A 20,550-nucleotide genomic window follows, 5' to 3' on the forward strand; every position below is an offset into this window, starting at 1 on the left:
AGGACAGGCTGGTCAGTCCACAGCTGTTGCGTTCTGTAGCAAGACAGTGTTGTAATTTGAGTCTTCTCTCAAATGAAGACAGCCTGTTGGTCAGATTCAACTGTGTTGACTGATTGTGACTGTGACCCCATGTCCAATCATGTGGTTGTGACAGTCACACACTGCTCTTACTGGTTATGATAGTCGCAACATGTTCTGTCGCACAGGGACAACAGCTTGACTGGATGTGACAGTCACACCGACCATGTTTCAGTGTGGTTGTGACAGCGACAACTTTTTTCACCAAGTTGGTTGTACCAGGGAGATACATCCAGGTGTCACCACCTCTCAACTGTACTGGACAGTCATCAGTGCAGACGAAAACTCTTCTTTGAGTCTTATTGCCGAACGACTAATAAAACAACACTGCTACGTCTTTCCATGGATGGAACACCCTTTAGATTCTGGAAAAAGGGGAGGAAAAAAGCATGCCAGAACACCGTCTCAGAATATTTGGATCACGCGGCACTTTGACGCGAGAAGCAGTCTGCGCCGCGCTTTATCAACACATGGCACTTTGATAACTTACCAGAATAAATGCACACTTCATAAAGAAAATGATAGCATGGTGAAATTGAGCTATTGAGCTATTGATTAGCTATCGCTAAATAGCTCACCTCTGAAAGGCTGGAAGATGCCCGGGAAGATGCGTAGCTATAACCTAGGTCCATTCCCTTACGAAAAAGATCTCAGATTCACCATGGTAATATTGGAGTTCACCAGGCAGGAATTTTGCAAAAATAAAATATTCCCACGGTCAGAGCCAAACGGGTTGAGAGGGTTACTGGAAACCTAGTTCCTAGGAAAAAGTTCAAAATTTCTTGATACGTTACACCTGCAATTTTCTTTTTTTGATCCTGGATGCAAGGTTGTTTATTAACCCTTCCAGCCCGTTTGGCTCAGACCGCAGGAATATTTTTTTGGAATTTTCATCCTTTGGGAGAGTATTTAACTTTTATGGCGATATTAACCCCATCAGGGCTGGTGGTCTCTACTATATTGTCTGTCAAGAAATGCTGTATTGAGTGACGCAGCATCCACCTCCTTAGAACCAGGACATTCTTCCTCCATTTGCTTCTGTGCTCCAAAGATGTGAAAAGGGAACGTAATTTTAAAGTACAATTGATAGGCAACGATTCCACACAGAGAGGGTTAATTTTGAGAGAAAAAAGGTACATCCTTTTCATAAGGCAGAAATTTTGCAAAAATAAAATATTCCCACGGTCAGAGCCAAACGGGATGAGAGGGTTAATGGAAACCTCGTTCCTAGGAAAAAGTTCAAAATTTCTTGATACCTTACACCTGCAATTTTCATTTTTTCTTCCTGGGTACAAGGTTGTTTATTAACCTTGCAGCCCGTTTGGCTCAGACCGTGGGAATATTTTTTTGTTTGGAATTTTCATCGTTTGGGAGAGTACTAAACCTTTATGGCGATATTAACCCCATCTGGGCTGGTGGTCTCTACTATACATGCTTCCCGAAATTGGTGGCTTGCATTGGAACTAACTTTTCCCCCCTTGTCCGCCATTAAAGGCATTCAAGTGTGTTGGTCAACCATGACTATCTCCTTTGTCCCTCCACCATAAGGCCTAGTTTCCCCTTATGACATCACTATTTCGGACACTCAGCGCCCCATTTCTGGAAAGTTGTATACTGTCCGTCAAGAAATGCTGTGTTGAGTGACGATGCATCCTCCTCCTTATCCTTGGGGAAAATGTTTCTCAATTTCACCACGGTAAATCCACAATTCACCAAACTTCCATCATCAGTGTATTTTCAAAGAAAAAAATCAAGCAAAACATAGTTTTGTGTACAAAATAACTTATTTGACATCGCTTGAAATTTACAAAATGTATTTGATTGGAATGTTTAGAGCGGTGTAAACATATAATCTGTGTACATAGCTAATTATCAACAACGACTAAATTTTATAAATGATTTCAACAATGCTGTGAAGACAACTCACAAAGTGTATGTAATCCGAAAAATTTTCAAGCCTTTTCTTTTTTTCATTGCCCAAAACTTTTCAGAGTTTCATAATAATTTTACTGAATTTCACTCTTTCCAATTTTTTTCAAATTGCAAATCACTCTTATTTGAATACTCTGCCGAAACTATAGTTCCCGTAAAAATTTGTCCTTTACAATGTTCAGTTCAGTTTACATGGTAATATTCTTTCCTTGTACAAAAAACTGGCGGCCAGTGACGCACAACTCAACGCACAACTTGCGTGTACATTGTGCGTAACTGATGCAAACCACGAAGGATGTCAATTGTGACTTGGACTGTACTCTAAACTAAGTCTGAAATGGTACTGGCAACACTACATGTATTAAGAAACATCCTTGTTTCCCTGCGTGCCCAAACAATGAATAAATAGATAAATAATTTCAACAAATAAAACCTTTGAAGAAAACAAAAGACATTTCACTATTTACAATATCACAATATCTTTGACTCATAATTTTGCAAATACTAGAATGAGGTAACTGACTTTTTATTGATGAGATCTGCAACTTCTTCAAATCAGTCACTGGCAACTAACAAAATACTATGAGTTTACAGCTTTTACAGGAAGGAATTACAAGGTCTTAGAGTGATTCAGATAGATTTAGACATCAAATTCCGACAGATCCATTCAAGGTAAAATCTCAGCACAATGTTAATGCTTCCTGGCCAATCTCGAAGATTTGGGCCGAAGGGCAGCCTTGGCCATGTCGCTTTCAAAGTCATAGTCATCCCTATGGGACTTGTGTTGTTTTTCCCACTCAGCCTGGCGCTTCTTCTCGAGTTCACGTTGCTTGGAAGCCTCCTGGAAACAAGATGGAGACATTTTGAGCAAGTAATCAATTGCGAAGTTTGGTTGGACAGGTCAGAAGAGTGCCAAAAGCCAGGAGATGGAGCCGGTCATCCCCAATGACATGTGTGGAGCACTGTAGAAACACAAAATGCACGACGGGTTTTTTGGTCAGAAAGTGTGACTTGCACAGGACAAATAGACCCCCATCACACTGGTCCCACTCACCTCTTCTTTCATCTTGCTGACAAGATAGGACACTTGCGTCATCAGTTGCTCAAGTCTCATCTCATTCGAGTCCTCTTCATGCTGGAGCGCCAGCGCCCGATTCACGGGGAAGAAGTCATAGTTCCCTCTCTCAAGCTGGAAAACGCAGCCGCAGTTTGAGATAAAATCTACTCATGTCTCCCAAACGATAGCAGGAATAAATACCACCCTCTGACCCTTTCACACCTTCATTGGGGACCCTACAATGCTTGTTAGCCGACTTATACACACCAACAAACGTACCAATGGCAACAGCCATGGGGAAGTCAGGAAATAAATGTCAGGTGTGTGTGCCTGGTTACAGGTGCCCACACATACACACATACATATACAGTAGAACCACTCTATTAGGGACACCCTCGGGACTGACAAGTGCTGTCCTTAATAGAGAGGTGTCCTGATCAGAGAGGTCAAATTGAATGGAAGTAACCAATTTGGCACCAAAACTAGTGTTCTTAATACACAGGTTGTCCTTATTAGCGAGGTGTCTGCTAAGAGAGGTTCTACTGTACTTCACAAACGACTAAATTTGAGAATGAAATGGGCTCATATTGCCATAGCATAGAGGAATAAACCTAAAGCCCTCCCTCAGAATAACATCATTCTTAGCAAGACCTTTCTGTTTATTCCTTTATGGTAAAGGGTATACTCAGTTCAGGTTGCGACTAAAAGGTTGAAGCAAATTTCGTTTGAGCAATCCAATGCCCCTACTGCACCTCCATTGGTATCAAAGCAATTCATGCATCATCAAGTCATTCGCAAGATTCTGAATGGAACCCTTTTGCGAGGCCCTCAATAGCATTCCGCGACGTTACTATTTATAGCTCACAAGGTCATTTGCATAAGATACTGATGACGTTTTAGTCACTAGTCAGTTGGACATCGACACTTATTTCTACGCATTTGAGCTTATTTCAAAGTCAATTATCTTTGACCCTGCATTGTTTTTAGCATGAATGATACCATAGATTCAGAAAGAGAAATATTCAGAACAATTATGTAGTATTTCCAACACTCGGACATGTGCCAGATTGAATCTAACTGCCTTAGTTAGAAAGCCTGAATCCATTACGAAACCGCATGTTTGTCCGACATTGCCTGTAATTCAGCGATGGGGAAATAGAGGGCAGCAGCTGCAGTGACCTCATCATCGCGGAATGCTATTGTCCACATGTTCATCAGGCCGACTCTAGCAAACTGATCTTCGCCAAACAGGAAATGAGAAGGTTCATTTCACCACCCGAGAAAATGTAAAATAGACTGGTCAAGGCAAATTCGTATTATAAACTCACCATTCTGTGGACGTAGAGTTCAATTGCAGTGTAGTCATTGCTCCTTGTCTCGTTGAGATGAATGAAGAAAAACAGATACGCCCACTGATTATGCTCCAGCTTGACGTGTTTCTCAAAGCCCTGAAATATCAGAAGCAATGCTGTAGTCAATTTATAGGGAAAAAGTCTGAAATTTGCTGAAGAAATTTGACACATTTTGGATTCGAATCACTATTGGTATTTCTTGGTGATTCCCTGTGCGAATTTCACAACATGAGAATTTATTTAGAGTGACATTTTATTCAATCGGTGCTTTCCTTAACAATTTGCCAAAAGTCAGGGTGTCTTTTTTCCTCATAAATGGACTCGGAGTCACAGCAGATGTTTTTCTTGTAAGTTGGTTTCGAATTTGACTTACACCTCCGTGATGTTCGAAGTCATAGCTGCCTCGGCTGCAGATGAAGCATGTCGATTTCATGTCATTGTCAATGTTCCACTGGAAAAGAGATTCAGAATTTTTGCAAAATCCAATGTCTTCACCACGGCGAATTTTAATTTCAATTTGATAATATCATTACAGCCCACCCTTTGCAGCTTACCGCCCTACTTTGGAAGAGCCACCCTTACCTTGCTCTAGAATTTTGTAAAGGGTTTCAATCTGCTTCACGATAAATAGCTGGGCACCCTACCTCGTGTTGCACACTGGCAAAACTCCTTTTAAGGGTAACTCGTGTCATATTTCACCATATAATATTTTAGCTGTTTTTGACAAATGAATACGTCACTTTCTCATAAATCGGTAAGGTTTTCGAATCGAAATGCACATTTTCTAGAAATTGATGGTTTAATCCCACCCGGACGGCTCGCTTCGATGCCGTTTTCGTTGATGACGTCACAACATGAACATTTTCGCGGTCGCGGTGGTTTACATTCAGCGATTTTATAATAAATCTAATCAAAAATGGAAAATTTCAGCTTTACATTTGTGATCAACAATTAAAAACGGACGTATTTCCGCAAAGTTGTAAATCACATCATAGTATCACTTCAACATCAAGGGTACCTGACCCAACCTTGAGAAAACCCCGTGGAGAACCCCACCTTACCTTGCTGTCTCTCAACTCAGAGAACGTATCCACGATGATGCCAAAGATGATGTTGAGGCCGATAGTCGTGACGAGGATGAAGAACGTGATGTCAAATATCGTCTTAATTGCATAATAGGAGAATGCTCGGCCGTAAGGGGGCGCCATCAGTTCCTCCTGTAAGTTTAGAAACGGATGTTGACGAACTGAGAAACTGTATTTTTACGAGACTCTTCGGGGCTCCTAGATTGACACACAGGCCACTGAATCAAGTGTCAGTACTAAAGGGGTCAAATCATTGTAAAGAGGGTTCAGGTAGAAAAGGGGGCAAAAAATCCAAGAGGGAGCAAGAAATCCAAGAGGGAGCAAGAAATCTCAGGTCTCAAAGGGGACCTATGCGGATTCCTTCTCCTTCTTCTTCCAAACCCTTCATGGACATTTTACAATCTTTTAACGACTTACGGACCCTTGATTCAGTGGCCTGTGATTGACACCTACATGTACATATTGTATGTTTATGGTAATGTTCATTTCTAATTACTTGTGACACAAATAAAAACGATGTACATGTAAAGGGTAGGCCTTTAAGGCTGCATATCCAAAGACTGTTGCTTGTGGCGTTTTTCCTTGTTTTGTGTTTCCTTGTGACCTTGTGACACGTCAAACACAAAGTGAACCTTTGTTTGGCTTATAGGGCATTCCCAATTCATTGGACAAAGGAACATGATCTGGAGACAATGGGGACATGAATAAAGACTATTAAATGCTTTTATCTAAACTCCATGTACATTTACACTAGGCCTTTCTGTACAAAATTGAAGTAAAAGCATTTGCTAGTCTTTATTCATATCAGCTATTGGAAACAATGCCACAAGTCCACAAAACAACATCCTATGCATATGCAGCGTATTACTAAAGGAAGTGACTACTTGGCAAGCCCGGCTTACCAAACAGCGACTTTTTCTTGTCCTGAATGGAGAGCCGAACTCATTAATATTGGAGTAAAGTTTCCAGCTCGCCAAACAGGGTAGATTTTTTACCTGTTTGGCAAGCCCGGCTGGCCGAACAGGGTGGCTTTTTAGTGCTGTTTGGCAAGCGGCTCTCCAAACAGGACAAAAAAATATGCCTGTTCGGCGAGCGGCTTGCCAAATAGACCCGGCCCTTACTAAACAACTTATTCCACTGGAAGACTTGAGTTGAAAAGGAAAACATTTATGGAAGCTTTCCGCATTTGACCACTTTTCCAATGGGTTTGTAAACCACGTCCAAAGAGGTGCTGAAAAAGTATTGTTTATTCCAGCTAACTGAAATCGACATTAGACCACTTTCCCATGGTTCAAAGAGTCTCAAGAGGTGCTGAAAAAGCGTGTTCAATGTGGCTACCTGAAATCTAAAAATATTAGTATTTTGTGTTTGATATTGCGATGAACATCCTCCCTTATCTGTCTGAAAGAACTGTCATCAACATTACGTCACAATGTAAGATCATCTCAAAATTACTTGATGTTAAAAGAGATGAGATTTTTCATCTCCCTTCTCAGTATTGAATCACACTGGAGAACCAGTTCCCCAGCTTGCTGAGAAGGAGACAGGCCTTCAACTTGCCGAGTACATGGAGTTAAGGGAACTAAATTCTCCAATTGTGAGTAAAGCTCAAATTGTTTTGAAGGATATTTTCTTCAACATGTTCGAGTCATGAAACAAATTTTCATCAATTGTCACTTTTATAATCATATCCATTTTTTTATTTTGCTTTTAATACAGTTTTATTAAAGTTAGCATACAGTTCTTTCAACAAAAGACAGAGAGGGAAATTCTAGCTTCCTTAGTAGTGCTCATAGTGCTTGGACTACTTTAAAAAAAAACAAAAAAAAACAACTTAAACAATAGTGTCACTCCAACAAGCAAAATCCTTAATCCCTAAACAATATTGCCCTCTCCAACATGCAAAATATCCCACTCAAGCGGCTAGGCATTCAAGTTCTCTCTGCAGCAAAACCAACTGATGCTACCAAGAATAAATGAAGACTAATCTTTATTTATTCTTGATGCTATATGATTGGAACCGATGGCAAAAAACCAAGCATCACAAACCGCCATTGTGTTCGCACTTGCGAATATCTACTTTTTAAAAAATGCAATCTACCGGTATGTGTCTTCTTAATTGGTGACCAGTCGGGTTAAATTTACAAAATGCCAAAAATTCTTGGAAAAAACCAAGTTCCATTGGGTAGCGTGTTCGTAGCCTAGAATTCGCTATAGTGAAGTTCGTTATAGCGAGGTTGCAATGTAACTACTTACAAGTTTTGTGTTCGTGAACTGTAAATAAAGAGTTAGCTATTTTCTTAGCACGCGTCCTCACGAAAGTATCTCTACTTAGTTGTCATCAGCAATTTACCGAGTTATGTTAAACTGTACCCCTTACCTTACATAGAGTTATGTTAAACTGTACCCCCTTACCTTACACAGATTTAAGTTAAACTGTACCCCCTTATCTTACACAGAGTTATGTTAATCTGTACCCCCTTACTTTACACAGACTTATGTTAAACTGTACCCCTTACCTTACACAGAGTTATATTAAACTGTACCCCCTTACTTTACCCAGAGTTATGTTAAACTGTACCCCCTTACCTTACCCAGAGTTATGTTAAACTGTACCCCCTTTCCTTAATACCCAGAGTTATGTTAAACTGTACCCCCTTACCTTACCCAGAGTTATGTTAAACTGAACCCCCTTACCTTACCCAGAGTTATGTTAAACTGTACCCCCTTTCCTTAATACCCAGAGTTATGTTAAACTGTACCCCCTTACCTTACCCAGAGTTATGTTAAACTGTACCCCCTTACCTTACACAGAGTAAAACGTGTCAATTCTGACATGACTATTATTAAAGGTGTACGCCGTTCATAATTACTTGTGGTCCAGGAAAATAGAAACGCAGTGATACACAGTGTTGTAGTGCAGTTACTATGCATACAAATCTACTAAAACTTGGTATGTACGGTACATGTATTTGTATATCTCTCTACACAACGGCAATGCTGACATTCATATTTAGTACGCATTTTCGCATTTTGAAATATTCAAATTCAATTACAAATTTCAAATTTTTAACGAACGGCGTAGGCCTTTAAGGATTGTCACACTTTTTAAAATGAACATCAAAGTCAAAGTTATCAAAGTAGTGAAATTCACTTAAATGCAGAATAAGGAAGCAGAATAGAAAGTGAGCATTCTCGTTCTTGGTGATGTTGCGATAAACTTACGCTATAAATGCCGTCAATTAACCCCCTATGTATCACAGTCACGAAGCACTCGTACATGGTTGTGCAGAAATGGCCGGTGTTGGCGTCATAGAGTTCGCGGTAGAATGCGAAACTGAGCACGGCGTAGATATAGAAGAAGACCACGAACAGCATGGCCACCAAGAGGAGGGACTTCCCTGGAAGAAGAGGTGGCAGAAAAGTTAAAGCAAATTTCGTACAAGCCAGAAAAGTGCGGGGAAAAATGGACCTTCTGAAGATCAAACATGTAACAAAATTTATGACAAAAGATGCTAATAGACAACTCAATCCCAGAAGAATCCCGACAAAATTTCAATATTTGTACTCAATCCCAGAAGAATCCCGACAAAATTCCAATATTTGTACTCAATCCCAGAAGAATCCCGACAAAATTCCAATATTTGTACTCAATCCAAGAAGAATCCCGACAAAATTCCAATATTTGTAAAAGTCAAAATTGTAAAAATTACAATCGCACACTCTTTCGTGGAACACCCAGTACAGTGTCTTACCATTTTGAGTGACAGCTCGGATGACCCTCGCTAACAGTTGATTGATAGTCGCGACATGCAGCAGGTGGACACTGAAGAAATAGCCCCAGAATACTGTTCCCAGGATGGACAAGCCAAATAAGATCTGAAACAGAGAAATATCATCATCATCATCATCATCATCATCATCATCATCATCATCATCATGACGATGATTATAATCGTCATCTTCTATGCCATAATCATCGATTGTCAGAGTGGTGCGGTGGAAACATCAGCAACTGTCACCTCTGAAGTCCTGGGTTCAATTCCCGGCCAGACAATTATGTTTCCTAATGGCATCATTTTTGTCATTTCATTTCACATTTCACATCATAGGCTGCTTTCACTCACCATGTAGTAGAAGGTCCTAAAACTGAAGAATTTGACCTCAAGATTTGATTCTCTGTCATCGTCATCATCATCATCATCATCATCTTGAGATAGTCCTTTATTCTTCGTTTTCTTCGACTTGGCTTCTCCTGTCTTTTTCTCTCTTCTTTCACTGAATGACAAGATGATCATGATGTACATTTAAACAGGGAGGAGTTTATTCCACATACAGTAAAACCTCTCTATCAAGGACACCATATGTGACCCGCCATGGCAAAATGAGTCGCATGTCGCTCCGAGCTTGAAAGTTTGAGACGGACTGGTTGTTCGTTTCACTATTGCCTGCCTTTTGTGAAATCTGAGTATATCAATTTCTTCTATTATGTCCTGGTGTCATTTTAGGTCATCTTCTGCAACATGCAACTCAGTTTGCCATGGTGGGTCACATTATGGTCTGACAAGTGCTGTCCTTCAAATAGAGAGGTGTCCTGATTAGAGAGATTAGATTGAAGAGAAAAAACCAATTTGGTTCCAAAACTTTGGTTAAAGATAGAACTTGGGGAAAATTTAGCAGTACGGATTACTGCGGACCAGTAGTACACAAGGAACGGACCAGGCATATATCGTGTGCGGTAGTGAAAGAGTTAATAAGTCTCTTACGCTATTCTCCTCTTGATAGCAGAGCATCGTGGGAACACTGGTTTGTTCGATAGGAAGTAACTTATGAGCATGCCCATGGAGAGGAAGTTGTGAATTCCGCCACAAACCCACACGAAGTATGACACCCACGTGTCAAAGATTGGCTTGACTCTGAAAGAAAAAACAATGGCAAAACTTTTATAAAAGGCAGGATCAGAGTTTACAAGTATTCAAAAGTCATCTGAGTTATCAATTATCCCAAAGGCATCCGAGTTTACAAGTATCCCAAAGGCATTCGAGTTTACAAGTATCCAAAAGTCATCTGAGTTAACAATTATCCCAAAGGCATCCGAGTTTATAAGTATCCCAAAGGCATCCGAGTTTACAAGTATCCAAAAGGCATTCGAGTTTACAAGTATCCAAAAGGCATTCGAGTTTACAAGTATCCAAAAGGCATCCGAGTTTACAAGTATCCCAAAGGCATTCAAGTTTACAAGTATCCAAAAGGCATTCGAGTTTACAAGTATCCCAAAGGCATTTGAGTTTACAAGTATCCCAAAGGCATTCGAGTTTACAAGTATCCAAAAGGCATTCGAGTTTACAAGCATCCCAAAGGCATTCGAGTTTACAAGTATCCAAAAGGCATTCAAGTTTACAAGTATCCCAAAGTCATTCGAGTTTACAGTTATCCAAAAGTCATCAGAGTTTACCAAGTATCCGAAAGGCATTCGAGTTTACAAGTCTCCGAAAGACATCTGAGTTTACAAGTATTTGAAAGACATCTGAGTTTACAAGTATTTGAAAGGCATCTGAGTTTACAAGTATTTGAAAGACATCTGAGTTTACAAGTATTTGAAAGACATCTGAGTTTACAAGTATTTGAAAGACATCTGAGTTTACAAGTATCCGAAAGACATCTGAGTTTACAAGTATTTGAAAGACATCTGAGTTTACAAGTATCCGAAAGACATCTGAGTTTACAAGTATTTGAAAGACATCTGAGTTTACAAGTATTTGAAAGGCATCTGAGTTTACAAGTATCCGAAAGACATCTGAGTTTACAAGTATTTGAAAGGCATCTAGCAGTGTTTACAAGTATTTGAAGGGCATCTGAGTTTACAAGTATTTGAAAGACATCTGAGTTTACAAGTATTTGAAAGACATCTGAGTTAACATGTATTTGAAAGGCATCTGAGTTTACAAGTATTTGAAAGACATCTGAGTTAACATGTATTTGAAAGGCATCTGAGTTTACAAGTATTTGAAAGGCATCTGAGTTTACAAGTATTTGAAAGCCATCTAGCAGTGTTTACAAGTATTTGAAAGGCATCTGAGTTTACAAGTATTTGAAAGGCATCTGAGTTTACAAGTATTGGAAAGGCATCTAGCAGTGTTTACAAATATTTGAAAGGCATCTGAGTTTACAAGTATTTGAAGGGCATCTGAGTTTACAAATATACAAAAGGCATCCAAGTTAACAAGTACACAAAGGGGCATCTGAGTTTATGAGTATCTGAAACTCATTTTAAACGCTTCAAATGTGACTATATCTTTACTCACGTGACATAGTCAGCTGTTCCATCTGACAACTTCGGCTCCGCGTATGTTCCAATGATGACACACGAAATCAAAAAACTCAAAAATATCACAGAAAAATTGAAAAACATCCATAAGCGTACGAATATCTTCCCGAGCGGGTTTGCGAGGACCCATTGTTGGTATTTGATATCCTTGATAATGTCTTTGGACCAGTCCATGAAGTCTCGTAACTTATTGCTGGGCGATGATCGGTCCACTTCGTACTTGAATTTATCCTTTACTTCTTCTCTCAAGACCGTCTGAAGTAGAATTGAATAATAATAATAACATATTAATATTTATTAAATTAGAGTGCTACAATAACGAATAATATCATTTCCTGAGCACTTTACAAAAGATAATATACATATAAAGACATAAAATAAGTGTGACAGAAATAAAAGAAGTAGATTTTAGTACATAATAAAAGACATTTTTTGACATTTTTGATAAAAAAGTTGACTAGACATTACTAAAACATTTTATAAAAAGCTGAAAACAGAGATAAGCATCGCTGGAGAACTTATCAATCTGAAATCTTTGCGGCTATGTCTATACTGGCTTTGAACTGAAGGGCAATTCATTGGTCCTTGTCACTTGTTCAAATTTACTTATCGGGAAACTCATATTCAACTCTGTAATGAGGACAACTACCATCTAGGGGAAAACAAAGATAAATCATCGCTGGAGAACTTATCAATCTGAAATCTTTGCAGCTAAGTCTACTGGCTTTGAACTGAAGGACAATTCATTAGTCCTTGTCACTTGTTCGAATGTACTTATTGGGAAACTCATATTCAACTCTGTGATGAGGACAACCACCATCTAGGGGAAAACAAAGATAAATCATCGCTGGAGAACTTATCAATCTGAAAGCTTTGTGGCTATGTCTATACTGGCTTTGAACTGAAGGACAATTCATTGGTCCTTGTCACTTGTTCAAATGTACTCATCGGGAAACTCATATTCAACTCTGTGATGAGGACAACCACCATCTAGGGGAAAACAAAGATAAATCATCGCTGGAGAACTTATCAATCTGAAATCTTTGCGGTTATGTCTATACTGGCTTTGAACTGAAGGACAATTCATTGGTCCTTGTCACTTGTTCAAATGTAGGCCTACTTATCGGGAAACTCATATTCAACTCTGTGATGAGGACAATCACCATCTAGGGGAAAACAAAGATAAATCATCGCTGGAGAACTTATCAATCTGAAATCTTCGCGGTTATGTCTACTAGCTGGCTTTGAACTGAAGGACAATTCATTGGTCCTTGTCACTTGTTCAAATGTACTTATCGGGAAACTCATATTAAACTCTGTGATGAGGACAATCACCATCTAGGGGAAAACAAAGATAAATCATCGCTGGAGAACTTATCAATCTGAAATCTTTGCGGCTATGTCTATACTGGCTTTGAACTGAAGGACAATTCATTGGTCCTTGTCACTTGTTCAAATGTACTTATTGGGAAACTCATGTACTTATTGGGAAACTCATATTCAACTCTGTGATGAGGACAACCACCATCTAGGGGAAAACAAAGATAAATCATCGCTGGAGAACTTATCAATCTGAAATCTTTGCAGCTATGTCTATACTGGCTTTGAACTGAAGGACAATTCATTGGTCCTTGTCACTTGTTCAAATGTACTTATCGGGAAACTCATATTCAACTCTGTAATGAGGACAACCACCATCTAGGGGTGAAGCACTGAGAGACCTTTGAACAGGGATATTGTATGGGGTGGAGGAAGCAGAAATCACACCCGAGGCCAACAAGGGCAGACAACAACAAAACTACGAATTTGCCAGGTCATGTAAAGTATAATCAAAGATCTACTTGAGATGCTAGAGGAGAGTGGCCCAGGCACCTGACAGAGTTTACTCTCCTGGTGTGAAAGGCAAGCTAAAGCAATTGGGACAAAACTCTTCACAGTCGAAAGGTTGCCAAAACTTAAAGATGTGTTTCAATACTTGTGGCGAAATGTCTCCCTTCCAACTATTACTGGCATCGACTCAGGACCATATCAACTCATTCCATGTGTATGGCAATGCCAAATTCAAGTTGCATAGCCTTAAATTGGCCAGCGAATCATCCAAGATGCAAACCCCTCATTCAAAGTATATGGCATAAATTGAGTCTAGGCTCAACCCCTGGATGAAATGCGTACCTTGTCTCTGACCCTGAAGTAAACCTTCTGTAAGTCTTCACCAGTGAGTAATTCTGCAGAAAGAGTAGATCCCGCGTAATACTCCCACGCTGTGTCCTGCTCGGGTGTCTTCACCAACCCTGAAACACATTAAGGAATTGGTTATAGAGACATAGGGTCAGATCGTTGTCAGCTACATGACCAGACCTGGCAGCTGAAAATAACAGATTTAAACATGCAGAGGTAAGAGACTTTTCGGCACTTTTGATAAACCACTGCCAAAGGCAAGATCAATTTTGATAAACCACTGCCAAAGGCAAGATCAATTCTGATAAACCAATGCTAAAAGTAAGATCAATTTTGATAAACCACTGCCAAAAGCAAGATCAATTTTGATAAACCACTGCCAAAGGCAAGATCAATTTTGATAAACCACTGCCAAAGGCAAGATCAATTTTGATAAACCACTGCCAAAAGCAAGATCAATTCTGATAAACCAATGCTAAAAGTAAGATCAATTTTGATAAACCACTGCCAAAAGCAATATCAATTTTGATAAACCACTGCCAAAGGCAAGATCAATTTTGATAGACCACTGCCAAAGGCAAGATCAATTTTGATAAACCAATGCTAAAAGTAAGATCAATTTTGATAAACCACTGCCAAAAGCAAGATCAATTTTGATAAACCAATGCTAAAAGTAAGATCAATTTTGATAAACCACTGCCAAAGGAAGATCAATTTTGATAGACCACTGCCAAAAGCAAGATCAATTTTGATAAACCACTGCCAAAAGCAAGATCAATTTTGATAAACCACTGCCAAAGGTAGGATCAATTTTGATAAACCAGAGGCAAGATCAATTTTGATAAACCACTGCCAAAAGCAAGATCAATTTTGATAAACCACTGCCAAAAGCAATATCAATTTTGATAAACCACTGCCAAAAGTAAGATCAATTTTGATAAACCACTGCCAAAAAAATATCAATTTTGATAAACCACTGCCAAAAGCAAGATCAATTTTGATAAACCACTGCCAAAGGCAAGATCAATTTTGATAAACCACTGCCAAAGGCAAGATCATATCTAAGTATATCTACTTCTCTGGAGTCAGATGATACTTTCCAAACCCTGATCAACGGCCATAGCTGTCAAAAGAGTTAAGGGGACATCAATTTCCCCATGATTTGTGACCCGTCACAGCAAAAGTAGGCGCATGTCGCTCTGAGCTTGGCAGGTTGAGATGGACTGTTTGTTCATTTCTCTATTGTCTGCCTTTTGTAAAATATGAGCACATCAATTTCTTCCATTATCTCCTGGTGTCATTTAGGCTCATCTTCTGTGCGACATGCGCCTGGTTTTGCTGTGATGGGTCACATTTAAGGAATGAACCGAGCTAATGGTACCATTCCTGAAGGAACCAAACAGTTAGATTTAATGGTACACTAACGTGATCTGCTGACTGTGTCCTCCTCGTCGAGATCCATAATACGACACACTATGTGGAAATAAAGGAATCCGACCTTCTTCACGTGTTCCTTGTATTCTTGTACTTTCTCCAGCTTCTCTTTGTGGTCCATCTTGTGCGTGTCTTCATCTTTAGGGTCACAGACCTTGTCAATCAGGGACTCATTCCTGGTCTGAAAGACACAAGTACATACAGTGGATCATCCCTTAGTGAACACCTCTCCACTAAGGACACCCTCTCGAATAAGGCCTATTTGGTCCCAAATTTGTCATTTCCATTCAACTTGACCTCTGTAATCAGGATACCTCTCAATTAAGAACAAAATTCGTAAGTCCCAAGGGTGTCCTTAATAGAGAGGTAATTCTACACAGTACGTCTAAGGCCTGTGCATTTGGTCCCAAATTTGTAATTTCCATTCAACTTGACCTCTGTAATCAGGATACCTCTCAAATAAGAACAACATTTGTCCTCCCAAAGGTGTCTTTAATAGAGAGGTTCTACTGTAGTAAATCTAAGCCAAGTTAACACGAGGGTTAGCGACATAACTTGTTTGAACAACTGGGCCCAGACCCTGACCACAAGACCAATACTCACCGTTATGAGTCTATGGCTCTCGTACATAATGACTGCCAAGCCCTCCGCATCAACTGTGACTGACACATCCTTGGCAATCCACGGTATCTTTGACTGACCCTCCTTCCCCTTCAGGAAATTCTCTTCCATCATGGCCATCACAAGGTTGCCGATCGCTTCTTTTAGTTCAAGCTCCTGAAAAAGCAGACAGAAGATTTTGATCTCCCAACAGAGCAACAACTATACTTTGACTTACTCCAAATGTAGTTTGGTAACAAAATCGGTATCTTTCCTTATAGAATTTGGGGATTTGATATTTCCAAATACAAAAGATCCAGTCCAGATTATTCCACTTCTTCTGCATTAGCTCTGGTGAGCATGACCAACCTGGGTCCAGGGCAAAAGGCAAAATACATTGCTGGCTCTTCACAGCAAACTTCTGGCTCAATATGAGATATAGCCATGATGGTCAGTAGGATGAGACTAAAAGGGGTGATCCCTCATCCTTGGAAATTTAGCTTGTTACTTTCTCATCTGTATGTTGGTGCTAAAAATAACCAATTGATGATGATGATGATGATGATGATGATAATGATGATGATGATGATGATTTTGGGTGTTGGATTGACATACCTGATGCTTTTTGACTCCAGTGAATTTGCCAACTCTCAGGATGTGGTTGATGTAGTCGCATACTTTGTTCTCAAATGCCACAGCCTGATTCATCATATTGCCCTGAGAAAAGATTGAAACAATAACATAACATGTATTTCAAGGGCTAATGTTCAGAAAAAGATCTATCAAAACCTACAATTCTCCCAAAAATGACATGCAAAAACTGCTCATCAAGAGCTCTCCAATTAATGGTCATGTTAATAGGGTTACAAATGGTACCATCAGAAAGTGCTGATGAAGAGCTCTGTTGTGAATGGTCATGTCCAGAGGGTTAGAAATAGGGTTACAAATGGTACCATTAGAAAGTGCTCATGAAGAGCTCTCCAATGAATGGTCATGTCAACAGAGTTACAAATGGTACCATCAGAAAGTGCTCATCAAGACCTTTCCAATGAATGGTCGTGTCCATAGGGTTACAAATGGTACCATCAGAAAATGCTCATCAAGACCTTTCCAATAAATGGTCATGTCCATAGGGTTACAAATGGTACCATCAGAAAGTGCTCATGGAGAGCTCAGCAGTGAATGGTCATGTTAATAGGGTTACAAATGGTACCATCAGAAAGTACTCATGAAGAGCTCTGCAGTGAATGGTCATGTCCATAGGGTTACAAATGGTACCATCAGAAAGTGCTCATCAAGACCTCTACAATGATTTTGTTTAGCTTTGACATGATGAACTGAAAAAAATACTCATTTCAACTTACTGATGTGAATTCAACCAGAGTACCAAAGAGTTGCGTGATGAGGCCGACCGTCCCCCTGTTGACATTTGAATAAACCAGACTGAGAAATCTGGCTGTCTCTGCAACCAGGTTCACAGACTTGATGTTGTCGGGCTGCTCACGGAGGTAGTCCTGCAAGAATGAAGATAAGGTAATGTTAGGAATTCTTTTCAAAATCTCGGAGGTAGTCCTGCAAGAATGAAGATAAGGTAATGTCAGGAATTCTTTTCAAAATCTCGGAGGTAGTCCTGCAAGAATGAAGATAAGGTAATGTCAGGAATTCTTTTCAAAATCTCGGAGGTAGTCCTGCAAGAATGAAGATAAGGTAATGTCAGGAATTCTTTTCAAAATCTCGGAGGTAGTCCTGCAAGAATGAAGATAAGGTAATGTTAGGAATTCTTTTCAAAATCATATTCAGCTACTGCTTGTCCCAAAAACCTTTTGTGCTTTTGTCGATTGCAGTAATGAGTTCGAATTTTATGCAGTCTATGAAAAGAACACACCACAACTGAGATATTGGTGAAATCAGTCTGGTTTTGAAAACTGTCGTGGGAAGTAGTGTCACAGACAATACAGAGGGTATCTCCTTAGATCTTGCATGTTGTCACATTACTGGCCCTATGCCTACTAATGTAGTCACTCTTTGAAGGTTCAAATGGGGGCCTTTACCTGTAAAGTCTTGTTCTGTCCGTCACACATGAACGCCAGCACCCGCAACACCAGTTCGATGTAGCCCTCATCCTTGTACTCAAGTTCGTCATCATTCTGGCTGAACATCACCTCCTGGGCCAACTCGTCCAGATCTTCATCATCAACTTTCTGCAAGGAAACAAATTTTTGGCTATTTTATTTGAATTCGGCAAGAAACTGATTTCAACACGAAATACTTTTGTAATTCCAGCAGTGTATAATTACATGGGCAGATCCAAAGGGCGACCTCGCCCCCCCCCCCCTCCTAGGCCTATTATATCCGTTGACTTTGACCTCAGAAGCAATGAAATTAAATGCATGGGTAACTTTTCTCTAAATTTTCCTCGGGGAAGCCCGGGACACATCTACAAAACTATACTGCTGGTAAATCTAGGTATAACTGTCAAAATGCAAGTCAAACTCATCCCAAAAGACATCACACTTACATCAATCGTGATTTCCGGTGCATTAATCGGTGCGACCGAATTCTTAATCAGCGGCATCTTATCGTCCTTCCTCATGGGCATCATCTCCATGCCCCCATTTGCCTTCCCAACATTCACCGTTGGGGGCGGGTGTAAGGCCAAGGCGTTCAGTTTGAAGGAGGAGCTGTTCAGCATGTTGGCGCTGGATGCATTCAAACTGACGCGACTGGCGCCCGGCGACCGTCCGCCACCGAAACGCTTCTTGAGTTGTTCGGTGGACGTTTTTCCCTGGAAAAGATTTCATTGGGATGAAAGTGTGGACACTCAGATACAAAGGACCAAGGATTTATTAAGAGCCAGGAATTTAAGGTCCTTGAAAGACACACCACACCACACCAGTTCATCCAGGAATACAATCTTTGGTTCTCCCTGGGGTCGAACCCAGCCCTATTGCATGGTATCCAGCAGTTTTAACCACTAGACTACAAGGCTCCTCAAATATAACAACAATACATTCAATAATAATAATAATAATAATAATATAAGAGAATTTCTTTAGTGCTCGAATTATACAAGGCATATTCTAGAGCGCTTTACAATGCAAAACACTCCCTAAAAAGATGACACTTAAGGAGTGCTTTGAACTGGCCGATGTTACTTGCCAACCGTATGTTACATGGAAGATTGTTCCATAGCTTGGGGGCACCCGAGCAAAACGCCCGGTCCCCAAAAGTTACGCAGCGCACAGCTGGTACCACAAGTAGTAAATCTGAGTCGCTACGGAGTCTGTGAGTAGACAATGGTTGCCTGACTTTGACCATATCAACCACGTACTGAGGGCCATTACCCTGGAGTATGAAATGAAATCAGTTTTATCCAAATGGTCCCACCGACAAAAAAAGTTTGATAGACAAGCAAGGGATTGGAACATTATAAAATACATGATAAAAAACACCACATCATGCCACTTACCCTCCTCAATCTATCTTTTTTACTCTTATACTAATCCGTGAGAGCATTGAAAATACAAATTACTAATTAAACTAAAGTCTCTAAGTTTTCTAAGAACAGATAGTGAAAACAAAATAAAGTTTCGGGAAAATTTTTTATTAATCTACCTAATCATTACTAGGCCATTCATGCTCCTTGTATTTACTGGTGGCTTAGGAAATACCATATTGCAGTTATTATGCATGCAAATTCGCTGAAACTTGGTATGTATAGTATTTGTATAGCTGTCTTCACAACGGCAATGTTGAAATCTATATTCAGTGCGACATTAACACAATCAGAAAGTTTCGAATTCAAGTTCAGTTTTGAAATTTTTGAACACAGAGTGGGCCTTCAAACACACAGGAGTTGTGAAGTCTGTGAAAAAGTTAGAAGTCAAGATGGTTCGCTCGGAACTTCGACATGGAAGATATAGGTGCCCAGTTACGGCACAAGGGGCATGTGAACTACAATAGTGTAAGTATGAACGGGTCATGGTGAAACGAAGCACTTTTGGATGAGCAATGCTGTGACAAGTATCAAAACGAAAGTAAGCCCCAACCACATCGCAATTGAAACGAAGTACTCACAAGATACAAATGCTTTCAAAAGAAAAACGCACATTCTGATGAACTACCAGTTCAGATACTGGGTGATATGAATAAAGAGTAGTAAATGCTTTTATCTAAAACTCCATGTACATTTACACTTGGCCTTTCTGTACAAAATTGAAGTAAAAGCATTTGCTAGCCCTTATTCATATCACCGACTGACAAACGCCACCATATGGCCCTCATACATGGACAAACCCACATGAAATTGACAGGACCGAGATCCTAATCTATAACTGGTCATATCTCAAAATCCACCTAGGATTGATATGACAGAAAAGCACGATCAGTTTTTCACTATTCTCTTGTGTCAACATTTCGAACCCAAAACATCTCGATCAGACATTGAAGTGAGATCAAACCTGAGTGTATTTGAACTAAAGTTTATTTTAAAACATGCTAAACAGA

At 39.8% G+C, this 20,550-nt stretch overlaps 1 protein-coding gene across 3 annotated transcripts in view; it reads right to left on the reverse strand.

Moving 5' to 3' along the window:
• Positions 1 to 1,852: 1,852 nt before the first annotated feature.
• The window catches only part of LOC135494531 (inositol 1,4,5-trisphosphate receptor type 3-like), a 72,043-nt gene continuing 53,345 nt past the window's right edge, over positions 1,853 to 20,550 (reverse strand). For all 3 annotated transcript variants that reach the window (XM_064782586.1, XM_064782585.1, XM_064782584.1), the window contains 19 exons: positions 19,514 to 19,543; positions 18,563 to 18,829; positions 18,096 to 18,245; positions 17,409 to 17,558; positions 16,660 to 16,761; positions 16,048 to 16,221; positions 15,436 to 15,625; positions 14,005 to 14,123; positions 11,810 to 12,087; positions 10,271 to 10,420; positions 9,632 to 9,782; positions 9,260 to 9,383; positions 8,730 to 8,905; positions 7,761 to 7,778; positions 5,481 to 5,636; positions 4,793 to 4,870; positions 4,396 to 4,515; positions 3,065 to 3,199; positions 1,853 to 2,851 (listed from right to left, as the gene is read on the reverse strand). In XM_064782586.1, the coding sequence (XP_064638656.1) occupies positions 2,702 to 2,851; positions 3,065 to 3,199; positions 4,396 to 4,515; positions 4,793 to 4,870; positions 5,481 to 5,636; positions 7,761 to 7,778; positions 8,730 to 8,905; positions 9,260 to 9,383; positions 9,632 to 9,782; positions 10,271 to 10,420; positions 11,810 to 12,087; positions 14,005 to 14,123; positions 15,436 to 15,625; positions 16,048 to 16,221; positions 16,660 to 16,761; positions 17,409 to 17,558; positions 18,096 to 18,245; positions 18,563 to 18,829; positions 19,514 to 19,543 (2,718 nt within the window). In that variant the 3' untranslated portion in view covers positions 1,853 to 2,701. The remainder of the gene's footprint in view (positions 2,852 to 3,064; positions 3,200 to 4,395; positions 4,516 to 4,792; positions 4,871 to 5,480; positions 5,637 to 7,760; positions 7,779 to 8,729; positions 8,906 to 9,259; positions 9,384 to 9,631; positions 9,783 to 10,270; positions 10,421 to 11,809; positions 12,088 to 14,004; positions 14,124 to 15,435; positions 15,626 to 16,047; positions 16,222 to 16,659; positions 16,762 to 17,408; positions 17,559 to 18,095; positions 18,246 to 18,562; positions 18,830 to 19,513; positions 19,544 to 20,550) is intronic.

The sequence above is a fragment of the Lineus longissimus genome, chromosome 10 (genome assembly GCF_910592395.1).
Source record: "Lineus longissimus chromosome 10, tnLinLong1.2, whole genome shotgun sequence".
NCBI classification, from domain to species: domain Eukaryota; kingdom Metazoa; phylum Nemertea; class Pilidiophora; order Heteronemertea; family Lineidae; genus Lineus; species Lineus longissimus.